The sequence below is a fragment of the Cynara cardunculus genome, unplaced genomic scaffold (assembly GCF_001531365.2).
Source record: "Cynara cardunculus var. scolymus isolate 2C unplaced genomic scaffold, CcrdV1 Un_Scaffold_2357, whole genome shotgun sequence".
Taxonomy (NCBI): Eukaryota; Viridiplantae; Streptophyta; class Magnoliopsida; order Asterales; family Asteraceae; genus Cynara; species Cynara cardunculus.
Window position 1 is genome coordinate 48,758 of NW_020201059.1, and position 12,720 is coordinate 61,477.

At 31.9% G+C, this 12,720-nt stretch overlaps 1 protein-coding gene across 1 annotated transcript in view; it reads right to left on the minus strand.

Annotated features, from left to right (window-relative positions):
* Positions 1 to 10,443: 10,443 nt before the first annotated feature.
* The window catches only part of LOC112503003 (geraniol 8-hydroxylase-like), a 2,674-nt gene continuing 397 nt past the window's right edge, over positions 10,444 to 12,720 (minus strand). Inside the window, exons 2-3 of the mRNA XM_025107055.1 lie at positions 11,974 to 12,720; positions 10,444 to 11,094 (exon numbers count right to left, since the gene is read on the minus strand). Coding sequence (XP_024962823.1) covers positions 10,498 to 11,094; positions 11,974 to 12,720 — 1,344 coding nt within the window. The 3' untranslated portion in view covers positions 10,444 to 10,497. The remainder of the gene's footprint in view (positions 11,095 to 11,973) is intronic.

Below are 12,720 nucleotides of genomic sequence, written 5' to 3' on the forward strand. Positions count from 1 at the left end.
AGAGCGAGAGACGAGAGCGAGAGCGAGGCAGCGAGCGACGATTAATGGAATGGACTAAGGTTAAGAAGGCTAACGGTAATTTTTCTTAAGGCCTAAATACAAACTGAACCTAGTATATTGTTTGGGCTTAAAAAAATTTGATGCCCTTAGGATTTTTGATGCTGGGCCGTCGCCCCTTCGGCCTAGGCCCAGGGCCGGCCCTGGGGATGAGCAAGATTTCACGAGATTGTATAGGATTGTATGCAATAAAATTTTAAAATATGTTAAAAACATTTGTTTTGYAATAATCGAAAAATAAAAATGTAATATGATTATTTTTATAATWTTTTATATAAATTATTTATAAATAAAGAAATCCAAATTCATTATAAATCCTACAAACCAAACCAAAGATTTCAAATCCCTCCAAATCTAAATACCTACATGAAATCCAAATCTCTAAAAAATAATCTTGTAAACCAAACAAACCCTTATTGATTCTGCTTTCAGACTTCAACATCATCTTTTATCAAACAAAAATAAAATAAGATTTTAAATTCAACCCCTTTAAAAAAATAAAAAATACCTTAATTAAATTAACTTTTGAACAAATTCTATATAAAGTGGCAATTTTTCAACAAATTTGTTATAAAATTATAATTTCGACAAATTTGGTAATATTTGCAGTTTATTATAATGAAATAAGTTTTAACAAACTTATGTCAAATGATATTTTTTTAACAATGTTATCATATTACACTAAAGTTTGTATAAAATGGTAATTTTCAACAGAATTTTWAAAAAATGTTAATTTCCAACAATCAGTAACAAATGATTCTTAACAAAAAAAAATGAAGAGTTGATTAACTATTTTGAACATACACACATATTATATATTGCGTTTACATACACACACACACACACACACATATATATATATATATATATATATTTATATATATGCGAAAGATCATGTAAGAAGGGATTTGAACATTTAATCTTGTAACAATAACAAAAAAAACATTCTCAAACTAAAAGGGTTGTGTAAAGGTAAAGAAAGTGAAAGGTTAGGCCTTAAAATTGTAATTCAATAACTATGGAACTCTAAGAGACATGAAACCTTCGACCATTAATCATGGCTTATCATTTCATATTCCATGAAACCTCCGACCATTAATCATGGCTTGTCGCTTCATATTCCATAAACCCGTCGATAACTTAGTATAAAATGGGAGTTTGTAGCTTTATGTGAAGTTTGGGATTAAGAAGGAGAACTATTGTGAGAAAAAGATAACAATGGATGCTGTAATGAGATTGACGGTGCTCTATATCGTAGCTAGTTTGGCATAAATCGGGGATATGCTAGCCACTTCAATGATCRGTTTGGGCTACGACATGTATTGTTAGTTACACCTAATTTATTTTAAAATAGTTGCATGCCTTATTTATAATTATCTACAACTTTATTGAAGTTTCTCGAGATTTTTGATGTGTTATATATGCGTGAAAAGTTCGATATTTTTATAATATGTATTTTGAGTATTTATGTGTCAATGAGAATGTACTACAATATGATTTTGTAAAAACGAGCATGCTTTGTGAGTTTGTCTAAGCCGTAAGTGTGGACATGCTGTGTGAGTTCGTCAGGTGATGCTATGTGAGGTAGATATCTTCCATGACACCGTTGCTTTGTGATGTAGACACATACTATAATATCTTTATTTTGTGAAAATTATTATTCCCATAAAGACATGTTAAATTTATGAAGTGTTGTGAAAATTGTTCATTGTAAAAGTTGTTGTTCGTGTATGAAAACCGTGGATTCGTTGGGTCTGAGGCTCAACCAAAACTCTTTTAACTTTTTCACTCAAGCGACTAGTAGACTCGAAAGAAAATTTGGATAAAAAGAGATATAAAGATGATATGTACAAATCAAGGCGTTATTATATAAAACAAAGTTATGTTCCTCAAGATTGTAATTTTAGATGGTGATATAAATTGTAAGATTAAAAATTTTATTTCCGCTGCAATGTAAATATTAAATCTTAGGGTACTAGTTTTATTATATTTAAATATTCGATATTGTGGAATATTACAGATCTTAAATACACCATGAATCATGCTTGATACACTTAAGTGTATGGTACATAGTTGCATCATATTTACAAGATTTTCTTTGAATTAATAATAATTGATTTTGCTACACACGTATCTCTTCATTTCGCTACACACGTATCTCCATTGAAATCCTGCCACGTGTTAGTAGAAAACTCAAAATTTGAATCACCATAAATNTGTGTGAGTTCGTCAGGTGATGCTATGTGAGGTAGATATCTTCCATGACACCGTTGCTTTGTGATGTAGACACATACTATAATATCTTTATTTTGTGAAAAGTATTATTCTCATAAAGACATGCTAAATTTATGAAGTGTTGTGAAAATTGTTTATTGTAAATGTTGTTGTTCGTGTATGAAAACCGTGGATTCGCTGGGCCCGAGGCTCACCCAAAACTCTTTTAACTTTTTCACTCAAGCAACTAGTAGACTCGAAAGAAAGTTTGGATAGAAAGAGATATAAAGATTAACATCAAAGAAGGATATGTACAAATCAAGACGTTATTATATAAAACAAAGTTATGTTCCTCAAGATTGTAATTTTAGATGGTGATATAAATTGTAAGATTAAAAATTTTATTTCTACTACAATGTAAATATTAGATCTTGGAATACTAATTTTATTATATTTAAATATTCGATATTTTGGAATATTACATATCTTAAATACACCATGAACCATGCTTGATACACTTAATGTATGGTACATAGTTGCATCATATTTACAAGATTTTCTTTGAATTAATAATAATTGATTTTGCTACACACGTATCTCTTCATTGCGCTACACACGTATCTCCATTGAAATCCTGCCACGTGTTAGTAGAAAACTCAAAATTTGAATCACCATAAATTCTTTGAGTAGTTATGGGTGTTTGAGATTATTTATTTAAAAGAACTTACATTTTTTGTAAAAATGTTTATTAATTTATGTAGTATTAAATTGGAGTTTTGTAAAAAGTGTTTGGATTAGCTTATAGTGGTATTAATATGCAATAAGTTGATAAATTTTTTTTAGTGTTTGACAAATTTTGCTTATATATGTAAAATGACTAAAAAAGACAGTCTTACATAATTAAAATTATTTGATTTTTTAATATGTAAAAATTTATTTTTCATCATTTATAATAATATTTTTTGATAAAAATTTATATCAATAAGATTAATAATTAACAAACATTAATAAAACATGGTTAAAATAGTAAACTGATAATAAACAGTTATTCATAAATTAGGAATGAATAACTTATCAAAAACTGCTTATTACTGGTTTGACATCAGTATAAACAATTTTATTTTTCCTCATCCAAACATTAGTATTTAGTTTATCACCGATGTCAAACTGAAATAAGTTAAAAAACATCTAAAATAAGCAATTCTAAACACCCTTTAATATGTTGAAATGGGAAATGTAATGTACTTCTTTGTGGCCTATCATTTGCTAACATCCATGCATTTTCTTTTTCTAGTTGCTGTTGCGGATTCAAATTGATTATTGTAATATTAAAATATTAAAATAAAAATATAATTCAATTTCAGCCATAAAACATGTATGTATTTCAATTTTTCAACCTATTACATACAAACAAAACATACGTACAATAATGGACAACACTTTTATGTTCACGTAAAATCTATATATATATATATATATATAGTTGGGTTTACACGAGACTAGTCTATTTTCGTAAGACATATAAGATCATTTTTTTACACTTAAAACTTCACAGTAATTTGTTGTGAAGGTAAAAAAAAAACCGAATCTTCACAACATTTTGCTTTGAAGTTTCAAATGTAAAAAAATGACCTTACGAGTCTCTCGAACACAAGACTTGTTACACATGATCCCAAGTGTCCACAATTGAAATAACACACAATTTTAAGCATACATGWTTATTACACTTTTTTGTTAACCAAATGACATGTTTAATTACTTTTATTTAATTTCTCTCTCTTCACAACTTTTAAAGATTTGTGTATTAATTAGGGTAAATTTGAGAATTTGATTATTTACTTGTAACACTTTTAAAATATGAGACAAACTAAACCTGTAGAATTAAAGCAGACGAATATTAGATCAAATATAATCACCCAAATAAAGGGGAAATAGTATGAAAGTTCACAAATTTAATTGATTGTAACTAACAACCAACTCATTTAAAAATCATTTTTAATTTCTAGATCTATATTACAAATCTTAAATGTCATTTTTGAAATTATCTACAAATTACTTTCAACTGCAAAGATTTTTTTTATCAATTTCTTAACTAACACCTCATAATAAAAAAACAAATTACAATTGAATATTCTTAACTATAATTAAATAGCAGATAATTTATTAATTAATTAAATAAATTATTTAGTTTAATTTATAAAATGTTTTTTTTATTCAATAAATAAATGCTTATAATTATGTATTGAACAGTTAAGTTTTCTAATGTTTCGATCAATTTTAATCTATTTATATTTATTTAATTTATTAATAAAAAATTATATTTAACAGACAACATTAACAAATGTTAAAACATTAAGTTGAACAGATATTGGAAAAGGTTAAAAGAAAGCCCTTTATCAACGGATTGTATAGAAAACAAACAAATGACAACATTAACGACTCAATATTCAAAAAGGGAAAAATCTATGTAAAATTTGTAGAGAGAAAAACGAAATTATTTCATACATTTTTTTTATAAACATACTCTACAAGACATTATTTGTATTTTTTATAATAAAAATCTCATTTAATAAGTTATTTAATTTTTTTATAAACATACTCTNTTTTTTATAAACATACTCTACAAGACATTATTTGTATTTTTTATAATAAAAATCTCATTTAATAAGTTATTTAATTTTTTTATAAACATACTCTAAAAACATTTAAAAATTATACCCTATAATCTTTTATACTGTTCACTGCCATATCARCAAAAARTACTGATATGACATTAACAATTACGTACCAAAAACCAACTTTTTATTAAAAATCATACTCACAACTAGACATGGTCAAAAGCCAGTCCACGGTCAGGTCGGGCCAAAATCGGTCCTGGGCCAAAACAGTAACAATCCGGACCGGTCATGTGTAACCGGTCTCGGTCCGGTCCAAACATAAAAAGGCCCGGTTAAGGGTACTTGTAATCGGTTACGGTAACTGGTCCTATGCTGGCCCAAACCGTTCATATATTAAAAAAACATTATTTAGTATTTTTTTGATAAATTTTTAACAATACTTTAATATTTTTTTAATACACTTTAAAAAATATATTTTATTGTAGTTTTATAATTGATTTTCAATCAAATACAATTAAAAAATACATTTTATTATAGTTTTATAATTGATTATCAATCACATACACTWAAAAAATATGTTTTATTATAGTTTTATAGTTGGTTTTCAATCACATACACTTAAAAAATACGTTTTATTATACTTTTGTAATTGGTTTTCAATCACATACACTTACAAATACGTTTTATTATAAATTTGTAATTAGTTTTCAATCAAATACACATAGACAGTTATAAATACATATAAAAATACAATTTTTTTTGTAAAAAATTGGGTCAGTCTTGGGCCGGGCCAGACCTTTTTTTTGACCAAAACCATAATTGGTCCTTAACCGGCGATCCTAAACCGATCCTGGGTTGGGCTGGTAACAAGTTGGTCCCCATCCCGATCCTCCACCAATCTTGGGTCATGCTGGACCCATTCGGCCATCTCTACTCACAACCACCACAATTTTTTAATAAGAAATCTTATATTACACTGTGGCACTAAGAAATCCTTATAGTGGATAGTGAAATAAAAGTTAAACAGTCCTACCACACCTGCACCAGAAACAAACAGAAGTCAGGAATCACCATTTTTACACCATTTTTGAGCTCCAAATGAACATGTTGGTTCATATATGAATAAGTTAAATAGTTCACATGTGAACTAATTAATGAATTCACATGTGAACATATAGTTTATATGTGAATCTCATGAGTTCACATATGGACTCGTTTGTCTTCTATTTGTAGAAATTGCCAAACTATCCCTCCATCTTCACCCATATGTCAGGAATTAGCYGGTACTTTACGGTCAAAGCGAAAAAGTTGACTAGGTGAAGGATTATGATCACTTATTTACTTCTCAAATATACCACTTCTCAGATGAATCTTTCTATACGTTTAATATATATATATATATATATATATATATATAAAGAGAGAGAGAGAGAGAGAGAGAGGGAGAGAGAGATTCAAACGAAAATGGTATCTAATAAGAACACATATGTGTCATTTGTTTGATATGAATCATATACAGAGCTTCATTTATTTATGTAAGGGTTATTTAATACATTTAACTAAAGTATTTATGCATGATTTTTTTTACAATTTTCATGATTCCGAGAATAATTAAATTTTCATGATTTCTATTTTATTTTCTATGACATTTAAAATAAGCATGATTTAATTTTTCATTTAAAATATTTTTTTATTGAAGTAATTTAGTTAAGATTTTTTTCATAATTTTCGTCAAAAATCATATGTGATATCCATAATTTATCTTGTTTTTTTCCCAAAAAAAATCCCAAATTTTCAAAAAAAATAAAATAATATATAATATTGATGATAGTAAATTTAAGTGGAAAATATAATTTAATTTATTTACAACATCAAATATGAGACTTGGGATCATGTGAGACCAATGATTTTTCGTGAGACCCGTAAGATCAATTCTCAACCCTTGGATTATATTTACAATCGTCAGATCTGAACATTCATAAACGCTATGAGACTTCTTAATAATTACAAAATTGCCACCTTGCAACTTTAGACCATTAGATCATTAGCTTATAAAGTTGAACAATGAACATAAATTGGTCTTACGGGTCTCATGAAAAACCCTTGATCTCACGTGAACCCAACCCTCAAATATGATATTTAAAAATTAGGAATTACATTTTGAATCACATGTGATCGTATACATATTAATTATGTATTATGCCACACAACACATGTGATTCTGTTTCCTTCTTTTTAAATTTTAATTTGAATAACTGTTTTTCAMGCTTTAAATCTCATGCATGTGCTAAAATTTGGAAAAAGAAATTCAGTTAATTGTAAATCACATTTATGATTTTGATGAAAACTGTAAATATTGCTTTAAACAAAAAAAAAATTCTTTAAATAAAAATTAAATTGTACTTATTTTAAAATCTTTTTAACTAAAAAATGAAGTCACATTAAAATGATAAAAATGGTAAGGGGTTGTTTGACAGTTGCTGAATGATTTAGTTCAGAATAGTTAAGAGGTTAGAATGACTAAGAGGATCAGAATGGTTAAGTGCTGAATGAAACAAGGTTGTTTGGTAATTGTTCTCTGAATTACAACAAATTACCATTTTAACCCTCAAGAAATACAATCAATTCTAAACGGATATATAGAAAAGATGCTGTTCTTCATATCAGTATCAAATCCTCAAGAAATTGCAAAATGTCGGTAATCCAATCATCATTAACATTGTTACAAACATGAAATTAGCAATAAACACCATCAATTTCCAAAGAAAAATGCTAAAAATTCCCTAAACCAAACCCTAGACAGGAGAGGATGCAGCAGTAAGGAGGCTGTGGAAGGTGACCGGAGGCGGCGACGAACGGCGGCGACGAGCGACGGCAACAAACGGCGGCGACGACAGACCTGCTGGAAGAAGGCGACGTGAGACCTGCTGGAAGAAGAAGACCGTCAATCGTAGGGTTGGGGGAGCGATTTGAAGACCGGCGATCGTAAGGTGGGGGGAGGGATTTGAAGACCGGCGATCGTAGGGTGGGGGGAGGGATTTGAAGACCGACGACGTGGGGTGGGGGGAGGGATTTGAAGACCGGCGACGTGGGGGGAGGGGCTGTGAGCCATGTGTGAGGAATGTTGGGAGAGAGGGCAAATATGGAAAAAGAGAAGTCTGAATGGTTTAGAGACCCCTTAGATGCAAAATGGTTAAGAGGGAAAATGTAACCATTCAGAGCCATTTTTTTTGCCAAACAACCTTGACCTCTTACCGATTAAGAGGTTGGCTCTTAATGTAACCATTAAGAGCCAAACAAACAGCCCCTAAAATAAATAATCTTAAATAAATAGTTTCAATAACTCTTATCTAATTAAATGACCTTTATACCCTCCTTTAATGAATTGTATGRTACATCTTCATTCTCTTATTTTTTATTATTATTTTCATATAAATCTGACTATATAATGATTACTTGATGTTTATATTGGAAAACAATAGAATTAAATAGTTTATAAAATGAAACGTATAAAACGYAGGGACGTACCCATAAAGTTTGTCAAACGGGGCACAATTTGACTATAATAAAAATATATAGGGAATTTTTTTTTTCAAATAGTGACACCGTTTGATCATAAGAAACAAATATACATATTTTTTTTTCAAACGATGATAACATTTGACTAAGAAAATGACACTCACAGTATTCGAACTTGGGTCTGGGATTGAGTAAAAGCTTTGCAAACCAACTATACCAAGTAAAAACTTGTTTATATTGTAGTTTCAAAATACATACGGTGACACACAACAACTTAATACGGTTGCACCTTTCACGAATCTAAAACTTTTACTTTTCTATGAAGGAATACATACGGTGACACACAACAAATTAATACGGTGACACACAACAARTTAATACAGTAGCATGGTTAGAAGSAGAATCTAATCAACAAGTAAGATAACAGAAGGATTTTTCCAATTTGACCAAAGGCCATAGCAACAGCCACCAAATGGAATTACCATCTCTAAAACCAAGTAATGACCAACTTATCTGCCCAATCTATTGAACTTCAATCCAGCTACAGCAACCATCAACACCCATAATTCCATATTGGCCAAAATTAAAAACCAAAATACAAAATGGAATTACCATTTATCCTATATTGCTACAAATGATCATACAGATTAGTGATAGCTACAAATGCAACAATCCATTTACAATGGAATTTTGTTTACAGAAGTGATTGGTGCCCTAATTCCATTCAATTGGGGGTTCGATTTCAAGAATTATCGATATATGGAGTGGGACTAGTGATATCGATAGCTAATTATCTTGAATCGATTTCTTGATTACGTATGTTGTCTATTGATCTTGTGATAGATGGAGAAATTACGAGAGAGAGAGAGAGAGAACGTACCAGATTGGAGATCGAACCAAAGATCGATGAGATGAGATGGTAGACGCCGTTGAATGAATTTGGATTAGGGAAGGAATTTGTACGAAATGAATTGAAATCCGAGAGTATTGCTTTGGAATTGTAAAATCTGTGAGTGAAGAAATTTACTGGAATTGAAAGGATTCCATAGTTTTATTCTATGAACCAAACCACTCTATTTGGAAATTGGTCAAAGGATTTGGCCATTCCAATTCCTTCTAATTTCATCCAAATCCATGAACCAAACAACCACTTATAATTATGAAAAGGTCATTGATTCAATTTAATATTAGTTGATCGGTTTTAGGGTACATGTTCTTCACTTCTTCACCGACCATTTATTATTTTTCCCTTTTTATTAACCTGAATATTTAATCCGCTATGCGAGCTGACTAATTCTAATATAACCATCTATTTTACGGGTAGGCTGAAACCACTATATTTGAACATTCGTGGTCACAAGGGTATTTTTTATTTTCCTTCTTATTCAAGTTCAAGAGAAAAAGAAAAGCATGCGTAGGGTGTTCAAAAAAATCGTTGGACCGTTCAAACCGGCCGAACCAAGTCAAACTGGATCATTTTTTGTGCTTTGAGCGGTCTGACGGTTTGGTTTGGTGTGGAAAATAGAAAAATCGGGCGGTATGGTCTGCGGTCTGGAACTTTTTTTGTCCAAACCGACCATCAAATATATTATTTATTTTAGTATTAGTAAACCCAATTTTTTTAACTTACGTGCTATGCCTCAAATATATCCCTAAGCCTAATTTAAAGTCTAACATCTAACATAATCAAAATGAATATTTAATCTAAAAATATAAATTATATATGTTTTTTAATTTTAATATTTAAAGTTCATTAAAAGCTTAAACCGCCTAAACCGGTCAGACCAGACCGTCTTTTCGTGATCTGACTTGACTGGTATGGACACTTGACGTTAAACCGTTCAACTTAAAATTTTACAAACCGTAATTACATTTTGGTTTGACGGTTTGTGGTATGAGGGTTAAATCGTCTAAACCAGAGCACAAACACCCCTAATCATGCGTATTATTATATAGAAAATATTTCAAGCAATAATTGTTAGAGGCAGTTTCTTTTAATTTTTTTTATTTTTCCTTATTCTTCAACTTCAAGATAAAAAGATAAGCATGTGTATTATTAAAAAAATACGCCAAGCATTAATTGCAAAAGTCAAAGTTTGATTGGAATGGCCATTAGAGGCAGCTTCTTATGCAATGTGAATCCAAACTTATCACTCATATCCATCCTTCCTTCTTCAGCCTTCCAATCAAACTTGTAAATCAAAGATCCCAACATCAAATGCAGCATTCTGTGTGCAAGAGGCCATCCTGGACACATCCTCCTCCCTGCACCAAACGGTATCAGTTCGAAATCACGACCTTTGTAGTCGATACCCACTTCAAGAAACCGCTCTGGCTCAAACTGTTGTGCATTTGACCATACGTTTGAGTCCTGACCCATCGCCCACAAGTTGCAGATGATCTGTGCATCTTTTGGGATGACGTAGCCACAGATGTCAACGTCAGTTATGGCTTTATGCGGGACTAGAAACGGGACTGGAGGGTGTAGCCGAAGAGTTTCTTTGACAATAGCTTGCAAGTATGGGAGCCTAGGGATGTCGGATTCTTGAAAGGTTCGGTCTTCCTTTCCGATTACTTTCTCAAGTTCAGATCGAGCTTTCGACATTTTCTCGGGGTTGTTTATTAGCTCCGCCATTGCCCATTCCAACGTGCTTGATGTCGTATCGGTTCCTGCAATAAATAAGTCCTGTATGCACCAATACATGATCAATATATATATACACATATATATATATATATATCAAGTATTTAGGGGGTGTTTGGGTAAGATTTTCAAACTGACTTATTAACTTATTTCAGTTCGGTATCGGAGATAAGTCATTTTGGAGTGTTTGGGTAAAAAAAAAAGTGCTTATACCGATACCAAACCGGTAATAAGTCGTTTTTGATAAGTCAATCCCCCCTGACTTATCAAAATCAACTTATTAACAATTTACCATTTTAACCCTTACCTTCCTCTCAAGCGACCGACCGATGAATTTGTGAAATCGAACCAGAGAATCTCAAACCAGAGAAATCGAGGTCTGTCCATCTCACCAAAGCCTCTGTGAAGCCTGTGAAATTGAATCGAATGTCATCTAGGAGACGGATGTCGTCTTGGAGACGGAAATCGGTGCCAAGAAACTCGCCGATGCAGAGGTTCTCGGGGAGAAACCACTCACAGGGTCTCGCGATGACAACCTCTTCCACGGCGGGTGCAAACACGGATGAACACTAGAGAGGAATCTGGAGAAAATAGGGTTGGAGTGATGAGGATGGAGAGGAATCTGGAGAAAATAGGGTTTGGAGTGACGAGGATGGAGACGATGAACTCTGGAGGTTGATTGGAGGACCTTTTTGGTAATTTTACATCTATAAGCCAAATTTGCCAAACACTAAAAACCAACTTATCAACTTATTGCTTTTTGGTACCATTATAAGCTAATTCAAACACTTTTTACAAAACTCCAGTTTGATACCACATAAGTTAATAAGCACTTTTACAAAAAAAACATAAGTTTTTTTAAATAAACAATCCCAAACACCCCCTTAATGTGAATTCGAGATTAGAAACAAGATTACTTACGAATATCAAGTTACGTATGTCATCGATATTAATCGAGGCTTTCTCGTTTTCGCTGATGTCCAACAGCAAATCCATAAGATCTTTGCCTGATGGAGGGGCATCATATGGACTATTCCTTCTTTCTTGCAACCGTTTGCTGATATGTCTTTCGAATATCTCCATTAGCTTTGAAGAATACAGATTGGCCTTTCGTAGCAGGCCCTGTGGATCCAGCGGACGAAGAACAGGAAAGAAATCAGCTAGATTCGATTTTCCACCAACTTCCATAAAACGCCATACCAGATCCTTAAAATCTTGAGATGAAACCGAATCATATTCADCTAAATCAATCGAGAAGATGAAGTTGGAAAGAACGTTAAGAGTCGTTGTGGCTGCGGTTTGACCGATGTTGATCGCTCTGCTGCTATTGCAGCAGCCATGAACGTGATCAAGAAATTGTTGAACCTTTTTCTTGCGTAGGAGCTGGCTAGCGTCTAGTTGGCGCACCGAGAACAAATGTTCTATGGATATTCTTCGTAGCAATCGCCATTGATCCCCAACCGGCAACCAAACCATGGAAGATTTATGGCGGTYTAAAGCGTAAGCGGCATATGGGATGGATCTGCTGGAGAAAGAAAAGTCGTGTTTCGAAAAGAATTCTTGCGCGATTTCGCGAGAGGAAACGACGATCATGGTGGTGTTACCGAGCTTAAGAGACATTAAAGGTCCATAAGTTTTGGAGAAGGCGGCAAGGGAGTGGTGCGGTTT